The sequence below is a fragment of the Ambystoma mexicanum genome, chromosome 2q, assembly GCF_040938575.1.
Source record: "Ambystoma mexicanum isolate Mex_15411 chromosome 2q, UKY_AmexF1_1, whole genome shotgun sequence".
NCBI lineage: Eukaryota > Metazoa > Chordata > Amphibia > Caudata > Ambystomatidae > Ambystoma > Ambystoma mexicanum.
The window spans coordinates 304,998,124-305,016,825 of record NC_090924.1 but is presented as its reverse complement, the minus strand read 5'-3'; the positions used below and the strand labels follow the sequence as shown (position 1 = coordinate 305,016,825).

Here is an 18,702-nt window from a genome sequence, read left to right as displayed (position 1 = left end):
TGGTTATTGGTATCACAGGCCAGGAGACCGACCCGTACCCATTGATGGCCTTGCTAGGTTACACTAAAATGGTGCCCAAACATACACTGAAACTTGTCAGTTTGCTCCTAATATTGGCTAAGAGACGAGTAGCGATGCTGTGGGGGGGGGGGGGGACAGAGCCCACAAATCTCTCAATGGAAAGCGGATATTCTATCTTGCAATTACATGGAAAGTGGTTGGAGGTCAGTGACTCGCAACCAGTGTGTTGACAGAAACATGTGGGATGCTTACACGCAGTTCCTGATTTGACAATCCGGTGGTGGGGAAGAAGAGCAAACTACGCCTTAGTTTACACCATGTACTGTTAGGATGAGCGGGACATGGAAGAACTGCAAAAACACAATTAATAACATTCTATTAAAAATGCTGAACTGAATGCAATAATGTCAGATGTAACCATGATTTAAGACATGATGGTCAATATGTATCATTTGAAATGTGGGGAAGTACCGGGGGAGGTTTGGGACTGTTCGCACATGGTGCTTGTTATATTCTAAATGCTAATAAAAAGAAGTTAAACAAAAAATAGTCCGGCAGTGGAAGAAGTCCCAGCCCCCCGCGGGGTATGGGCTTCTACTCCAGGATTTTTGCCATACACAATAAGAACCAGGCTAGCCTGAGAGTTGTGTTGGACCTTTCCAACTTGAACCTTTCCCGCTCTCTTCAAAAGTTCCAAATGGTTACCCCCACGCTTATTGCGGAGCCATTGTGCAGGGGAGACTGGATGTGCTCCCTGGATATGAAGGACTCATACCTACACGTCCCGATTTGGCAGCCTCATCAGTCCTTAGTGAGGTTCAGGATCATGGGCTTCCATTTCCAATAAAAGGGTCTACCCTTTGGCCTGAATTCAGCCCCCAGTGTCTTTACCAGACTTATGAATGCAGTGGCATAAGGCCCAGGGTCACCATGTCTATCCGTATCTAGACGACTGGCTCATCAGGGCGAGACCCCAGGAGGTGGTCCATCACACCTCCTCGGCCCTCATAAATACACTACACGATTTGGGATTATCCATCAATCTCAAGAAGTCACAGCTGGAGCCTACGCAGAATCTAATGTTCCTGGGCCTCATCTGGGATACGAGCGCCAAGAGATTTTTTTCCTCAGAGGATAAGATCACGGCCATGAAGAGGGCCACAGGTAATTATCTCAGAAGAGCGGTGACCTCAGCGTGGTGGTATACACGAGGCTCAAAATGAGACTATTGCAACTGCACTTCGCAACCTCATGGAGTCGGGAGCGGGGTTCCCAAGCGGAACCCATCGGCATTCCTCAATTACTCCACCAGGACCTTGTCTGGTGGAGCTCGGACTGCAACCTGAGATTAGGTAGACGCTTTAGGCAACGGGCTCTGCAGGTTACCATCACCACAGACTTGGAGGGCTGGGGAGCCACCCTGGACAACCACAGCGCCCATGGAGTTTGGTCTCTTCAGGAATAGGTTGCCCAGATCAACTGGCTGGAGCTGAAGGCGATCTGGCTTGCTCTCAAAGCCTTCCTTCCGATGATCAGTGGCAAGATGATCTTCATCCAAACGCACAACTCCATCAGCATGTATTACATCAACAAGCAGGGTGGCATGGCACAAGGTCTCCTCCCCTATGCACCTTGGCAGTTACATTTGGGAGTGGGCTCTGGAGAACAACATACACTTGAGGGCAATCCACCGACGGGGGGGAGTCCAACCTGGAGGTGGACAGGTTCAGCAGACTGGGTGCCGACAACTACGAATGGCAGTTGTTAGGAAAGATTTCTTAATTGTGGGGAATTTTCCTTCCATGTGGCAACCCTAAACTTTTTGCTGTTGTTTTCACCATGATCTAGACTTTGCCAGAGAAGTGCAGCCTTCTGCCGCACTCCTCTGGGCTTTCGCTCCATTCTTACGGGGAAACTGAAATGCCCTTAAGCAGTCAGTACCGGGAAACGCTGTTTTCCGTAGTTTCTTTATCATGTTGCAGCTTTCGGGCAACATGACACAAGAGGGCACTGTAAGCTAAGTTACTGCTCTCTTGGGTCTCTAGTCTTCTCCAGGCCCTAGACACTCTGTTTGGATTGTAAATGATCGGTGCAAGTGAATCACCGACGGGAATAGTGGCAGCGATCGTTTCTTGTGTTTTTGAGCTCCTTTTGGCGTTTTAAGCGCGGTTCTCGCGCTTAGCCCAAAATGGTGGCCTGGCTCCCAAAATGGCCAGACCAAAAGGCTCCTTTGTCCTGTCCGCTGACCGTCTTGCCCCCTTCACCTTCCCCAGGTCGAGCCGACCCGGGGCCTTCCTTATTTGGGCATGTACTTTCCCGCGAAACACTGATTCTTTCGTGGGCTTCTACAGGCCTTGTGTGTGCCTCCAGGATGTGGGCTGGGATGTCTGGTCCCAATACACATCCTGGGTGCCAGAGAGTCTAGTGTGGTATGAATGCCTGGGACCACCGTGGTCCGTGATAGGTCCACGTATGGTGTGAGTGTTTGATGAGCGGATCTCCCATTGGGTCCCCCTCCGTTTTGGCGCAAAGGGAACCGTGGATAAGAGGGGGCTGGAAACGCCACTACCAGGTCGATCTCCTGAGTTCTCACGAACAAAGGAATACAGGAGCCAAGTATCCTGCAACCACGAGGCTGAACCGAGGAATCGCTGGTGACCCGCTGAAGGACTACTCCTCTGCACTGCTGTCGCTTTGTGAAACCCTTTCTACCTCTGATCGAACCAGAAGGCCTGTACTGGTACTTCGACCCTTGGAATAGCGGGGACAGCTATTCTCGGCATCTTCATCTCCTGCACGTAAGCCTTCGGAAGTGTCTCTGGGCCATCTAGCAGACTGACCAGCCTACCCAGGAGTCTTGCTCTGTAACCGCCGCCAGGTTGTGTTGTATTTCGAGTCCTTGTCACTCTCACACGATTCGTACACTTGGCATTCCCAGGTATGAAGTGAGTAGTGTACATTTGGCTGAGATACACACGGCCGCTCCGTTGCCCTGCTGTGGTAACAAACTGTGCGGGTTCACTTCGTTTGGGACATCTTTAACTCAACTCTGCTGCTGCCGAATCTACACAACAACGAGACGTCCCCTGCTCCTATCTGAACCTGACAGCACTGAAACTGACGCGGAGAAGCCTGGGTCTGCTTGCATCGGGGACCGGTGAGTAGCATAGCTAGGAACTGGTCGCCCTCCTGCATTAGCCCATAGCTTTTCCCCGCTGTGTCAAACAGCACGCCTTTCCGTACTCGCGCTCTGCTTCTGCCCACACTGGAGGCTGCGCTTGAGTCACAGAAGTCTGTTGTTCTTCATTTGTGCACCAAACTGAACTGCCCGATTCCCTCAAAGAGACTCCCCTTTTTGCCCGTTGGCACCAGCGTGTGCAGGTACTTTTGAGCACAAGGCTCCACTCTTCGTAGGGCTTGGAATTCCTTTTAGTTAGGTGCCTCTGAAGGCAGACTGGGTCTAATCATTATTTCGCACTGCCTGTTTTCCTCCCCTTCTAGGTGGACTACACATTTCGTGCATCTAACGCTTTAGACTCGATTGTATTTGTATATATATTGTATTGGTTTGGTATGTGTTGGTTTACTAGAGTTTTATCGTGATTTCTCGCTACGGTCATTGTTGCAAAGGCCTTGGAATAAATGTGTATATATTTTTAATATAACACCTGTTTGGAGTAATTTGTAAGTGTCCTTGCTTTGTGTGCTCATTGCGGGCTTTCAGTCACCCTCACCCCTCTGGAGACCTAGTCTTGACTGCCGCGATCACTACCCTGATTGGTCTTGCTTGTCCAGAGGTTACCCTGTTCCAAGTAATTAGGTTGGCCTTCTGAACCTCTGCGCCGCCAGGACAGAGTTCAGAAATCCGTCTTAACAGCAGTTGAACGAACAAGTCCTTCAGGGGATCTTCACCAGATGGGGTCATCCTCAGGTGGGCCTCTTTGCCAGCTGGTCCAACAGGAGGTGCCCCCAGTTTGTGTCCTGGCAAGGACAGGGCTGGGGGCTCTCTGGGTGACGCGATGCAGATACAATGGGACAACATGAATGTGTATGCCTTCCCTCCCATCAACCTGGTCCACAGGGTAATCTGCAAGATCAGGAAGGCCTGGCACCTCCGGGTCATCCTGATAGTTCCGTGGTGGCCCACAAGGCCATGGTTTGGGTCCAGCTCACCTACTCTCACAACAGGGAGGCACGGTCATCCATCCCACCCCCCAGAAACTAGTCCTTGCAGCATGGTTCCTGAACAGGTCACACTAAGGCATCTACATCTGTCTCAGGCTAACCTAGACATTATACAGGGCGCTAGGAGCAATGCTACCAGGATCCAGTACAAAAGCAAGTGGACTACGTATTGCCACTGGGCTTCGTCAAAGGAGGTCGATCCACTGACCTGGACGATGTCCTATCCTTCTCTGCACACCTCGCACGCTCACGGGTACAGGTGGACACATGCCTACCGGAACTCGGAGGAGGGGGTATTTTCTTCCTCTAATCCGGTGGTCAAAAGATATCTGGCGTGCCTCACCAGGCTCTACCCGCCTATCAAGAAGCCACACCCGGTGTGGGATCTTAACCTGGTCTTGGGCGCCCTTGCTCATAAACCATTCGAGCCTATGGCGTCAGCAGAAATCAAGCTAGTCACTTTAAAACAGCTCTACTGGTGGGACTTATATCTGCACGCAGGGTCAGTGAAATCCAGGCACTGATGGCTTCAGAGCCTTCTACCACTTTCCATAAGTATAAGGTGATGCTAAGAACTCAACCGGCTTTCTTACCAAAGGTGTTCTCTTTCCACCTGAATGAGGAGATAGTGTTATCCACCTTCTTCGCGTACGATGCTCAGAGGGTTCTGCACTGTCTAGAGGTCAGGCGTGCTCTAAAATTCTACCTGGGCAGGACTAAAAGCTTCAGCAAATAGGAAGCTCTCTTTGTCACCTTCGGTGGGTCAAGGCCAGGCTATCAAGCTTCCAAAGCCTCCGTAGCAAGATGGATGGTGGCGGCCATCAAAGAGGCCTATGAGGGTCAGCACAAACCACTCCTGGCAAATATGCATGCCCACGCTATCAGAGCCAAGGCTACAGCCGTGGCTTTCCAGACACATGTTCCGTGGCAGGTGATCTGCAGGGTGGCAACGTGGGCTACGCCTTCGGCCTTCTGCAAGCACTACTGTTTGGATACCATCCCCAAGTAGGACGCAGCATTTGGGCAGGCAGTGTTAAGGGACTTGTTTTCTTAGGATGTTCAGCTCTCCACCCTGGGCCTACATTCAGTTGTAATCGCCCATGCAGTATGGAGAAAAGGGGACAGGACGTAGAAGTAATTATAAGTTACTCACCGTAGTGACTAATGTACTCCTAGTCCATAGTCCCCTTTCCTCCATACGTCCCACCGTCCTCCCCCTTAATAAAACTGGTGTCATTAGGCAATGGTAATATTGTCAATGCGTCAAAAGGTACTGAGGAGTGGCGCTGGTGGGCAGAGTCAGGGGAGCGCATGCTCCCAGGGCCGCACCCCCACGCACCTCTAAATTTAAAGCGGAAGAAGATTGTTTCTGGGGAAAAAGGTTCTGTCTCCCGTCCCTTGCAAGGGAAGCCCCATGCCGTATGGAGGAAAGGGGACTATGGACTAGGAGTACGTTAGTCACTACGGTGAGTAACTTATAATTATTACCCCAAGTGCCCCCACTCGCCAACACCCCTCCCACTAAACAATTCCTCATGACAATTTGCACTCCCAAACCTCTCATTCTGCTAGTCATGTGCATACTCACTTGCTCTGTCACACTGCCAAGTCACAACTATCAGGCCCTAGTCTCTGCCACACTCCCAAGTTTGCTGCCATCTAACACCTTACGTTCTGTAGTTCCTCCTGCAATCTGCAGTACTTAATTCTTCGTAGCTCCTTCTGCAGCTTACACCCTTTTTCCAGCCCACCACTCCCCCTGTGCTTTCTGGTCCACCACTCCCCCTCTACTTTCTTTTCCACAAGTCCCACGCTGGCCTACTGCTCCCCCCTCTTTCTTCCACATCAATACTCCTCTGGCCCACTGCCCCCTCTCTGCTTTCCTGCCCTCCCAATCACCACGTGTCCCACCGCTAACCCTCTACCTTCTTGTCCACGACAACTACTCTGGCCCACCGCTTTCTCTGTGGCCCCTCTTTAACCCTCTGCTTCCTCTCTGCTTTCTTTTCCACTGCTTCCCACATGACCCACTGCTCCCACTTGTGCACACCACCACCATTCCCCCTGTGGGCCCACCATTCCCTCGTTCTCATTTTCCCCGTCCTATTGTAACGTTATTTATTTTAGGAAAAGTCGATGTCGATTTTGTCCAGGTTTTTTTTTTTTAATGCAGATTTTTGGTATTTTTAGCTATAAGCAGTGGGGTCTGAATATATAGTACATTTAATATCATAAAGCTACTCAGGTTAGTGGATGGTAGGACACTTACCTTGGGGGCTAAAGTAAGACAGTGTGATGAATGGTTAACTAGCATAGGGCAGAGCAGGACACAGAAGGCACGCATTGGGAGGAAGGCTGGGCAGCAAATAAATCAACAGGTCAGCTAGCTCGTCAAATGACTTGGGTAGGCAGCAATGCCAGAAGGTCAGAATTGGGATGGGCACAAGTTCAGCGACCTCCGACACAGCAGAGCTCAAGAGATACTGACCAAGTGGCTAATTATTCCCGGCAAACAGCGGCTTTATGAAGGTAGAAACTGCATTTCGCTGGTATTTTTAGTGAATGAAGTGCTAATGATTTTGATTCCCAGTGATTCAGAATTGAATGTTGAGGACGGACAGCCGGTGACTGAAGGGGCTAATGGTTGGTGCTTAACTGCATGAGCGAAGGGTGGGTAGGTGGGCGATCGCGAGCCCTGGAGATTATGGTTTCCTGCCCAAGCATTGTTTCTTCCTAAATGAAGGGAGTTTTGCTAGCAGGGGGGCTCTGATGGATTCAGAGATGTGACAGCACAGGCCTGTGACGCTTTAGGAGATAACAGCAGGGGGAGTCTGTGATGCAGTTTCACCTTATTAATGCAATGTTTGTTGTCATCCGGAGCCTGCCGAAAGATGCTTTTGAAAGTGATCGCCTCTGCATTCGGATCGAAGTGCATATGGGTCAGATGTCTGGGGGACACCCCTGCTTCGGGGGCTCTTTGCCACCGCACAGACTGCTCATGCTTCAGTCCGGCTCCGAGTGCTTGTGGGCATTGCACGTTACTGTAAAGGGTGCCTTCCCTGAGAGTTTAGAGGTGCACTGCATGTTCTAAAGGTGGATGTGCGCGTAATCGAAAGAAAAATATGGTTAAGACGTGGACCAGTGTAAGATGGAAGAACAAGCGAAGCACTGCACTGAGACATCACTAGTAAATATGGGAATATTCATAAATAATGGGAGGAGGGGGTTTTGCTGAGAAAGGAAAACCCTCTCGGAAAAAAAATGCGAACAGGTTCATTTCCTCTTGTAGGCACATATGTTGGGTCTCATCACGACCTTGGAGGTATCCCGGCGGTAATTCCGCCGGGGTACCACCAACGCAAATAGCATTGCCGCTACTCTGTCTGGCGCAATTTGCGCCGGATCATGAGTAGTGAAAAGAATTTCTAAGATTCCATAGGACCCAATGGGGTTTTTTGGCACAATCATTGCCGGCGGTAATGGCGCCAAAAACGGCCAGAAAATTGGATGTTGCTGGAGGTACAAATTCAGCTTTCCGCACAACTCGGAATTGGGCGGACCCTTAAATGCAGCGTGATAGCGTTACTGCTGCATTTAAGGGCCACTGCCCATGATGAGGTAATCTTTACATTGAAGAACCACTTTCTGTGTTTGTTGTTGGTCAGTTTAAAATCCATGCACATTTCAGCGAAATAATTTTCTACCAACGTTGTATGGATTTTTGCATCTAATATTCAGTCATTTTGAATTTGCCTTTAAGGAATAATTCTGCAGAGGGGCCAGTTCATAAAAAATGCTACAGAAATGTACATTTGCTTTCTTAAGCTATAGTCTAGTCACCACCATGGCTATCCAAGTCTCGGACTCCATCAATTGCTAAACTACATTTAGGCCACTTGTTGTCACTTTTGCACTTGTGACTATTTCCTTTGCTGTCTGTGATATGTCAAAACTGTGTGCATTTATCTTTTTGTTTTAATCGCTCATAAATAGTAAAATTCAGTGAAATTGCCAAATGTCTTTTCTAATTTTAACGATCTGTTTCTGCAGGTGTCCTTAAATCAGGGAATGAAAGCTGACACCGGTGCTCTCATGGCGCTTTGCGAAAAAACAGACAACGATATCCGATCGTGTATCAACACTTTACAGGTAGGCGATTTTTTATATTTCTTTATTTATACGTTTTAACATAAAACACAACTCATTCATAGGAACAAAATACATTGAGCAATCCAAAAGTCATGCTAGCAACCGTGATAATAGTTTCTCTTAACAAGCTCTACACCTCAACAGCATAACGCAGCATTATCGCCAACAAACGTCCCTAAATAAAAAATGTCATAATCATGACAACACACACAACCAACTGAACAAGTATCTAACAAGGTCCCACTCACAACCAAACACAGAGGCCCTCCCCTTAGCCATATGAATAGCCATATAATTATTTAAAGGGCGCCCAACGTTTCCAAGTAAAAGTCCTCCCGATTTTGTTTCATGAGCATAAACTTCTCATAACTGGATTAAACCTGTAAGTCGGCTAACCAGTCCTCCAATCTCTGCCAGTTATTTTTTTTTTTAAGACTGACACCCGTACCTTCCTTTCATTTGAGTTTGTAATCTCAGCCCAGATACCCCAAAAATCTCAGCACCTCTAAAGCAGGTATCTCAGAGATGTAAGAGAAGTGTATCAATATTGTAGCACTGAGTCCAGCAGGTTTACAACAGGAGCTTGTTACAAAGGTGACTTCAAATACGTCTTGAATAATGTATTATTGGATCTGCAAGAATGGGAGGATCGGTAGATGCCCCTAAATCACCCCATTCATGGGTTGGGGCGGCACATATAATGGTGGGAGTTGGAGAGTGGAGAGTCAAGCTGTCCGAATACTACATCAGAGATAACGAGACATTTCAACTGTCGATCAAAGAATGTTCAAAACGTCATCCCCGTCACTGCAGCGTGTTGTCAGGCAAACAACCCACCAACTAAAGTAGCTTTTAATTCTTGACCAATGACCAGAACCATGATAGTCGACGCAAACCCCAAAGGTTTGTTTCCCTTTGACGGCTACATTACCCAACTGGTATGAGCCCTTTACCATGCATGTAGATATCCCCATTCCTGCCTGAGGGCGACTCACGCAGACCTGCACAGATGTAAACTGGAGGGTGCAAGATGCATCGCACACCACTGGTCCTTACGGGTGCAAAAAGAAAATCAAACCCTAGCTATACTGGATACTTCGCCTTCTTAGAGAAATGCCCAAACCATTACGTCTTTAATGACGATATGCCACTATCCTTAAATGCTGCTTTGAAAACTACTGTTCCTCTCTGCCTTATCGACCCTACCCAACAACATACTGAGATGAACACTGGCTTGAAATGCAGGCCAAAGATAACAAACCAGTCTCCCTTAGAGCCCCTCCCCACACCCCCAGTGTAGATCTTGTTGGCCCAATAAAATGAGAAAATCAAAACCATATTTGAGCATAGGTCTCAATGCCAGATCTGCTGTTAAAAACTATGCCGGGAATCCAAGATGTTCTGGAGTAACTTTACCGAGATGGGATGGGGGTAACTGAAACATGGTTTACAGATACATATGCAACAATTCTAGACACACTCCTTCCCCCAGACTATAACATTTAGTTTTCAAAGGAACTGGTAAAATAGGGAATGCGGGAGAATGGCATTGATCAGCCATTCCTACTTGACAACTACCCTCATTCCCACTAAAACCTTTGAATGGCCTGGAGAGCACACCCATTACCGGCTCCAATCCTTCTATAACTATGGTGGTAGTCTGTGACCGCCATTTCCAATACAGACTTTATAAAAGAATGGCTGAGCCTGATGGCCAACCTTACAGACCAGCGAGGAAAGAACCCTTATCATGGATAACCTTACCTTGTGGATGGATAGCCCCATCAAAAAACACCAAAGTCATTCAGGAGCAACATGGATACCTGTATGATTGATTCATTCATTGGATATCACAAACCAGCCGCAGGGAGGGCCATACCCTCTGTCACCGTATCTCAGGAAAACAAATTCGAAAACCCCAGACACATCTTATTTTCACAGTCCACCAAGATGGATTGGTGCTTTTAGGACAATCTCTGGGAACAAAACAGTCAGCCCTACAGATGGGCTGCATACTGGCAAGTTTTACTCCCTAAAACAGGCAAATACTCCCTAGCAAAATTAATTTGTCTACTACCAACAAATAAATGAGTAAACAAAGGACAAATGGGAGCCTAAACCACCCCCCTCACCTGCGCCCCCGTTTCTACCCGCACAGTTCCATTGATCTCTTGGGATAAGTAGTCACAGCAGAGGTGTAGCCAGGATTGTCTAGCACGTGGGGCCTCTAGCTAATGTAGTTGGGCCCACTGCAATGACATTAACATCTGTAAATGCCCACACTGCTGTTGAGTGGGCATTCACAGATTTTGGGTGGACTTTGCCTGCTCAGGCCCTACCCTGTCTTCGCGTGAGTCATAGCAGAGCAGTGCTACAGGAAGGAGCTCTAATATCATTACTACCTGATGTAAAGAGGACCTTTAATGTAAGCATTTTTATTTGCATGGATTACAAGGCGATCTCGGGGAAGCGATTTAGCCGAAAGAAGGGAGGAGAATAGAGAGACATAGGGAGAGGCACATCGTGGCAGGAGACCTACAAATCAGGTTTCAGACCCAGATGCAGCATGGAGATGGCAACCATATAGTGGTCGACAGCGCACTCAACCTTGACGACGGCTACCCTGGCCTCCTGGTTCTACTCAACCTCTCTGCTGCTTTCGACACAGTAGATTACCACACACACGGACACCCTACATCCTCAAAGGCCTCCTGTCCTCCCTTGTGCCCTTGAGAAGTGCCATACACGCGGTACCATGCCTCATCAATGGTCTACGCAGATACATCCACATCAACCCGGCCCTCATCGACCTTCACTGGCTCCACTGAAGCACAAATCACCTTCAAGTCTTGTTGCATCATCTATAAGGCAATCTCTCTCAAGCAACCCAGACACCTTGCAGAGAAGCTCAGCATCTCCAGCGGACAGCACACCATCAGAAGGCAGGACGCGTGCAGACTTGAAATCCGCTGCAGCAAAATGGAAACAACCAGAAAACAAGCCGCCTTTGCCTATGCCCCAAGACTATGAAGGATTTGTCTATGACCATTACCTGGCAACCAACGTCCTACTCTTCCAACTCAATCAAATGTTCCTGAAGTGGGTAGGCTGTCATGAATGTATTGCACGCTGATACTATTTGTCTCGTTGTTCCCCCAGAACAGCAGTGTTCTAAAAAAAAATGTTCATCTCTCATCTGAGATCATTCAATGTTTTTTTTTTTCCTTACTAAAAATTCCACACCATATTTAGACAAACTTGGTATTAGTTGGGTATGTACTCGGCGAATAATACATATGTGGGGCTGCCTAAATATGTCTTCAATAAACTTCATTACCATCATAATACTGTAAAAAAGCAGCTCACTAAAGCCGCTGTCCTCCACTTCATTGCCCCTGATTTGGTCTTATTACATTGGCTGCCATTGCCAAAAAGGGTGACATTTAAAGCACTCAATTGTCCACAAGCTACGTGATTAGAACTACTCCCTCCATGCATCTGCTAGATGGTGAATTCCATTCCAGCTTCAAAAAACAATGACAATGACTAGGCACCCTTAGACTTGCAGTCCAAGCTGCTCAACTGTGGAACAAGCTTGCTTCCAGTGTATCTTTCAACCTTTTTGAAATTACGAGAATTATTCAAAACCTTCCAGATGTGCCCCAGCTTAAAGGTTCAATGCCAGGAGTCCAAAGCTGTTATGGCCACTGGACTGGAACCTCAGCCTTCATCCCCTAAAGGGTCCAGCTGGACCCAGTCCTGGTGCCTTTGGCGCCAGGCTCATAAAGTGTGTTCTGCACACCTTTTCCCCCTGGGCACGTGCTATTCCATTTCATCTCCGTCAGCCACTCGCATCTGGGCCGGGAGTGGCCTTAGGAATACAAGAAGCTGCACGTGCAGAAACATTTGGGAGTGGCAGGGTGGAACCATCTAGCAGAGCAAGGGGGCGTGGCGTAGACCAGGCTATTTAAGCCTGTGCCGCCCGCAGGCCTAGGCTTCGTGTTATTCTGCCCAAGAAGCGTAACGCTCACCGCCGCCTGAGAAGCACCTTACCCATGTTCCTGTGCAATCATCTCGGAGAAGCATCCTGCCTGTTCTCCTACGACCCATCTTGGAGAAGCCACTTACCTGTTGTCCAGTAAAACCATTGCGGAGAAGCATCTTACCTGCAGAAACAGCAAAACCATCGCAGAGAAGCATCTTGCCTGCAGAGTTAGCAAAACCATTGCGGAGGCGCACTTACCCGTTTTTTCTCCATCAGAACCAGCCGAATCATTGCTGAAGCGCCTCTTACCTGCTCGCAGTGACTCCATCCTTGACCGGCTAGAGCGCACTTACCTGGCTCTCGACTCAAGCTCCAACTCACCGGTCAGCTTCATCGCGGTCACAGACTTCTTTCACCCACCGTCATGTCTGCGCTCCTCAACACTTCTCAGGACGCCGCCAGATCATCCCTGCAGGAGAAAAGAAGAAATAAGGTTAGAAACCTGATGGGAACATTATTTAACAAGGAAAGGTGGGCAAAAAAAGGCCACAGAGTTCCAGCGCTGTCGCCGTGACGTCAAAAGCTGGGGAGAGAGGAAAAGCTGCGCTCGAAACACGTGTCAGGCTGTCTAGTACATGAATTAAAATACAGTACAACTGTACTTCTTGAACTTTTTGGTGTGGCGCAGTTCAACTGTTTACGATTGGTCTAACAAGGAACATTATTTAAGGTTGCGCGCCATTGCATCTCGCGCTTACCTTAAGATTCCAACTTTTATGGGAACACTTCGATGTCCTGCAACGGGTCCGCTGGGTCGCCGTCACATGTAGGAGAGAAAGAGACATTATAAGAGAACAAACTAAAATCATGTGACATGGAATTAATACTCATATGAACAATAATCAACACGAAAACTCTTACCTTCAAAGTGGTTCGGTCACAGCCGTTCTGGGCCACCACATCAACGGACCAGTGAAGCAACTGGGCCATCAGGAAGCGCCCCTGCTGATGAGAAGCAGGACAGAGAGCTCGCCCCAACTAAATATCAGGTGAGCCCATATGGGTAAACGCTTACCTCATTTTGGCATGAACGATCCAAAGAGAGTCGCAATACCTCCACCTCTTTATTACCTCTCGTGTTCCTGCAGGGGCAGTGTCCGCATCCAGAACATTGTACTGGGCAGCAATTGGGGGTGAGAATCGATCCTGGGGAGCCGAATCCAGGGAGGGCTCCAACCATGCCCTAACGTCCCTGCAGAGACCAGGTGAGCATAACAAAAGCCCTGGTTTGAGTGTAAGTTATAAGAAGTTGCACTTGACAGAGTTTGGCCATATGGGATAGCGATTTTGTCATAGGAGTAATCCTTTGATATGCGTATGATGGGCAACTGAAGGTTTGCGTGCTTGCTGGTGTTTGGAGTTCAGTCCCTCCGTTTACGCTCCATTTCCTGAGAGCTGGTGAGCAAGTAGTTTTGTTTAACATCAACTCTGATTGTACAAGCGTAGTGACGATCAAAAACCCCTGCGATTCAAACATGGTATAATATGGAAAAAGTTTTTTGAAGCATGGAATTTGACAATTACCCATGGAAACATCCAGGATAACTCAGTAAATCATAGCACTTGAAAAAGTGGTTTGATGTTCTCAACAATAGATTTAGTATTATCGACATCTTATCTTGAATTATGTGACGTTAAATATTATCGACAGCGATCTTAGCGATCACACTACATTGGCTGCAGCCTTTTCACATAATCATATCATTAAAACATTCTTTGTTGCGCAAAGACCTGGTGGTTCCCAGCAAGGCAATAGGATAGCTAAGTCATTTAGAAACATAAAGAGTTTAAATATTCATCTTGATAAATTCTTGTGGACCTCATCATTTGAAGAAAAGTCGGACTATAAACTATCTTTCTATGGAATGCTGAACCTATGGGTCAAAGTCGAGGTTTTCAAAAGGTTGAATCAGAATCATTGTTTTGACTCGGATACAATTTTTAAAAAACGAGCATTAAGTCGTAAGTTAAGGAATATAAGGAAAGAGGGAAATTGGGTAAATGAAGTAATAACTTAAACACGGAATGTTAAACAACAATATAAGAATTTGGTAAAGTCGCACACATTTTTATTAAATTGAAAAGATGGTGAACAAATGCTGCGTGAAGTCACCACAAAAAATACACTGCATTTTTTGGGACTTTATTAATCAACTAAATCGTCACCCAAATAGAATTGCAAAGTAGCCCAGTGGATGAAGATTGTTGGAAAACTAATTTCTTGAATTTAGATAAATGCCTTTCTTTTGATTTCGCCCAAATAGGGTAGAGTGTGTCTTGGAGTCTTTCCTTGAATAGCATGGTCATAGAGTGCTGCATCAGGAAAGCATGTGTATCCAGGGCACCTAGACCCAAATGGCATTAGTAATTTAATTCTAAAAAGTGACGTTGGTTTGTGGCCCAAAATGTTTCTATTGTATTGAAACCTATTAAATATTGGAGTACTCCACCCTCATAGAGAGTCTCTATTGCTGTCCCAATTTTCAAGAAGGGTGATAGGACGAACCCTGCAAATTACAGACCTAGCTCCCTTCTTGATGCAGATCGCACATTTTTTCCATCCCAAGTGTTAAGAGTTAGAAATGTGGGCAACTAAGGCAGGACGCCTTCATAAAAACCAAATAGGCTTTCGTAAAGGGATGGATACAACTTTGAGTGATTTTGCCTAAGGAAGGGCGCTTGCCACAAGGAGGCCCCAGCAATGTATATTGCAATGCTTTATCGAACACAAGCATTCAAAACAGTAAATAGTTTGACCCTTTGGCGTAAACTGTATCAATGGGGTATTCCTCCAGATTTATTGCCGGTAATCGGACATTTACATGAGAACACAGTGCTCCAGGTCAGGTTGAATGGCAGTGGAACCCTTACAGAGAAAATCCCCACATTTCAGGGTTTACGCCAAGGCTATATACTTGTGCCAAGTCTTTTTAATCTTTATCTTTGGAACCTACTCGACTATTTACAAAATGTATCTCTAGCCAAACCAAAGATTTATGACCTGCTTGTAGTATAGCTCACATATGCAGATGTCCTTATTTCCTTATTTTGGCCGATCTCACATCCATACCCCTCCAGAGACTTAAACAAGTCATGGCAGATTATGCAGCGATAAATGATCTTATTATAAATGTTAGTCAGACAGTAAACAGTTAAAATGGTACCCCCCCATAACAGTATTTCTTGGTTTATCAAAGACTGTAAGCTTAACCTAGTACAAACAGTGAAATATTACATTTTGGGGCAACGCCAAATAAAGCTGTGATTATGATTCACCTCAAGGCAAAGGCAGCACAATTCCAGATGAGGAAAAACCGCACAAAATATTGAAGGTTCACAATTGTCCCATTAGTTGAATTTTATAAATTGGAGGTTTTCCTGGCACTACTTTACGGTGTGAAAGGGGACCACCAGTTGACGCATTTCGAATGGGATTACCTAGAGGGGCACATTTGAGATCATCTTGTTTGGTTCTAAAACGAAATTGGCCACAACGATGTCCCAGGTGCCTTGTCCTGAGCTTTTTGAGGCTTCAACATCATTTGCCTCAAAAGTGAAAAGGTTATACCTGGCCGTCAGATCTCAGTTGTAATCAACAGATTAATGATGCACTTTTGTATATTATCAACTGAGATTGCTAAAACCATTATTACCATTGATCTTGCCGAAAGATCGTCCCATGGTGGTTGGTGCCTTGGTAAATTCAAGGCTCGACTACTGTAACTCAGTGCTCATGGGCATCCCAATGAAACATTTTCAGCTGTTATATGTTGCACAGAACTCAGCCGTAAGATTGATTTTTTTTCCCCTGCTGCGACGCTCGCTTATTTTGCAACATCAGAGAGATCTCCACTGGTTGCCAGCACAACAAAGTGTGCTGTTTGATACTCTGTTTGATTTTCAGATGTATCCAAGGGACAGCCCCGAGATACCTTGTGTCAAAAATATCAGGTTTATCAACCTGAACGCTGCTTGCGCTCAACTAAGCAAAAACATTTGGTGGTCCCCCATTCAAATTCTGTTACATGTGTTGACGGACACTTCTCCCATGCAGGGCCTAGAGTGTGGAATGCCATATGAACTTCGTGAAGCTAACACACTGATGGAGTTTAGGAAAAAATTGAAAAGCCATCTTTTTATCTAAAACACAGTAGCATGTGTGTCGGTTAATTTCATTGTTGACTTACCATCTGCGCCTAGAAGCAACATTTTTGCCCGGTTCCTCTCACGGATATGCGCGGTACAAATTCTCAAATAAAAATACATAAAAATACATTTGGAAAAAAGCATGAAACTTGCCATTAAGCATTACTATATCATACCTTAGGTTTGAATTGGGCACTATTTCACTGGGTGGCTGGTAGAGATGGAAAGTCTTGTTATTTACTGATGATCTAAATGCAATGTGGCTAACAAATCCCCTATTTTAATCGGCTTTAGATCTTATGCCAAGGCCATTTTTGGTAGTATCCGATGCACAAACAACGATTTTGTTACTAATGTCTCAAAAAGTCTTTTTTTAGAATGGGGCTGGTTCTGCACAATAGCCAAGATGCGATCTTATCAGCTATACCAAAGCTTTTCTAAATTAGACAAACCATTGGGGCAACTACCAAGCTATTTGTATACATTTTCTAATATGTATTGGAGAGATCTATTTATCCTGTTTAGATCGAACATTCTTCCTAGATTGGAGATCCAATCCGTGAGAAATAAAAATAGGGAGATTCAGGGCTCCTGTAATCTTTATCAAAGTACAAGTGAAATACAATAATTGAGACAACCTGTAATCGATTGTCTGGCTTTGCACAAAATGGGACAGAAAATGTTTACACGTTTCGTTCCTAATGATGACTGGCTAAATACAGAAAGCTTTTGGGATGGGGTAGCCAGTGGGCACAAAATTGCACTAACGATTTGTGTTTTAAATTTTTTGAGACAAAATGAATTTGATAAGCATTACTTGGCGCAAGTGTGAAGTGAGTCGGAAAGTGAGGACACGGTTTGGCAGTGGACTTTGCCTTTTCTCGCTTACTTTTTCTGTTTTCTTCTGGAGCGGCTCATCTCTCTGGTATTGATTGCCTTGTCTGCCTGGGAGCTCGGTGCTCGACTAGACCACCTGCTGCTCTCATAAGCAATTGCTTTCCGTGCGAATGCGCGCGTGAGTGTGAAGTGAGTTGGAAAGTGGGGACACCGTTTGGCTGTTTGGTGATTGTGGTTGGGGGCCTGTGTTGGTTGGGATTGGGGGCTACCACACTGGCTCCTTGAGCTACTTGACCTGCATTCAGGGCTCATTTTTTCCATTCCCCTCAAGATCTCCCCCCCCCCCTTCTTGCTACTGTTAACGCTGAAGCATAAAGCACACTGGCCCTTCCTTCCACGCCTGCTTAAACACATGGCATTACCCTCACCGGCCATTGTTGTGGATTGGGTGGCCTTGATTGCCGCCTTGGAGGAGGTAGCTGAACAAGGCTTGAGGGCGGGATCGTAGTGCCGTTAAACTGGTCCGCACATTCTCTCTTAGTACAGTTGGCTTGAGGGCTCGGAAGCCATTGCAGTGCCTATTGACATCCCTGCCAACTATTTTATTTGTTTTTGCATTTGTAAAGCGCACTAGAGCCTGAGGGCATTGAGACGATGTTGCAGGAGGGTGTATTAGTTACAGGTTGGAGGCTTTGCTCATGGTTACAAAGAGCGAAAGCCTAACATGGTCCAGTAATGCGCGCACATAGAAGATTGTGTTTTCATTAATAATAATTAGCATAGCTGGTTACAGAGAATGGGACAGGTAGCTTACAGTGTTCAAGGCACAGAGCTAGCCGAGTCTGGTTTATACAAATAATAGTGTTTTTCCAGCTTTCTAAAGGCTGTGTGTGAGTCAATGCTTTGCAACTGCGGTGGGAGGGAGTTCCAGTTGGTTGTGGCATTGACTGGGAAGCTGGAACCTCCAGCGCAGGTCCTGAGGGTCTTAGGAATGAGGATACGGTTTGTGTAAGCGGTTCTTGTAGGTCTGTCTGTGGAGGGTTTGGCAATACGCTCTGAGAGGGAACAGGGGCAGTGTTATGGAGATATTTGTGGGTTAGGGCGAGGGTTTTGAAAATTATGCATTCCTTGATGGGGAGCCAGTGGACCAGTTTCCTGATTGCTAAGATGTGGTCCCTTTTGGATATATCGGTGGCCGCCCTAAGTGCATTATTTTGGACAGTTTTCAGATGTTTTTTGCAGAAGTGCCTGGCAGGAGGGCGTTGCAGTAGTCAAGCCGAGACCCGATTATTGCTCTGGCTATGGTGAGGCAGTTCTGT

The 18,702-nt window shown here is 46.6% G+C and overlaps 1 protein-coding gene across 2 annotated transcripts in view; it reads left to right on the top strand.

Annotated features, from left to right (window-relative positions):
* The window catches only part of CHTF18 (chromosome transmission fidelity factor 18), a 1,093,968-nt gene that overhangs the window by 251,380 nt on the left and 823,886 nt on the right, over positions 1–18,702 (top strand). For both annotated transcript variants that reach the window (XM_069647269.1, XM_069647267.1), the window contains exon 13: positions 8,257–8,355. In XM_069647269.1, the coding sequence (XP_069503370.1) occupies positions 8,257–8,355 (99 nt within the window). The remainder of the gene's footprint in view (positions 1–8,256; positions 8,356–18,702) is intronic.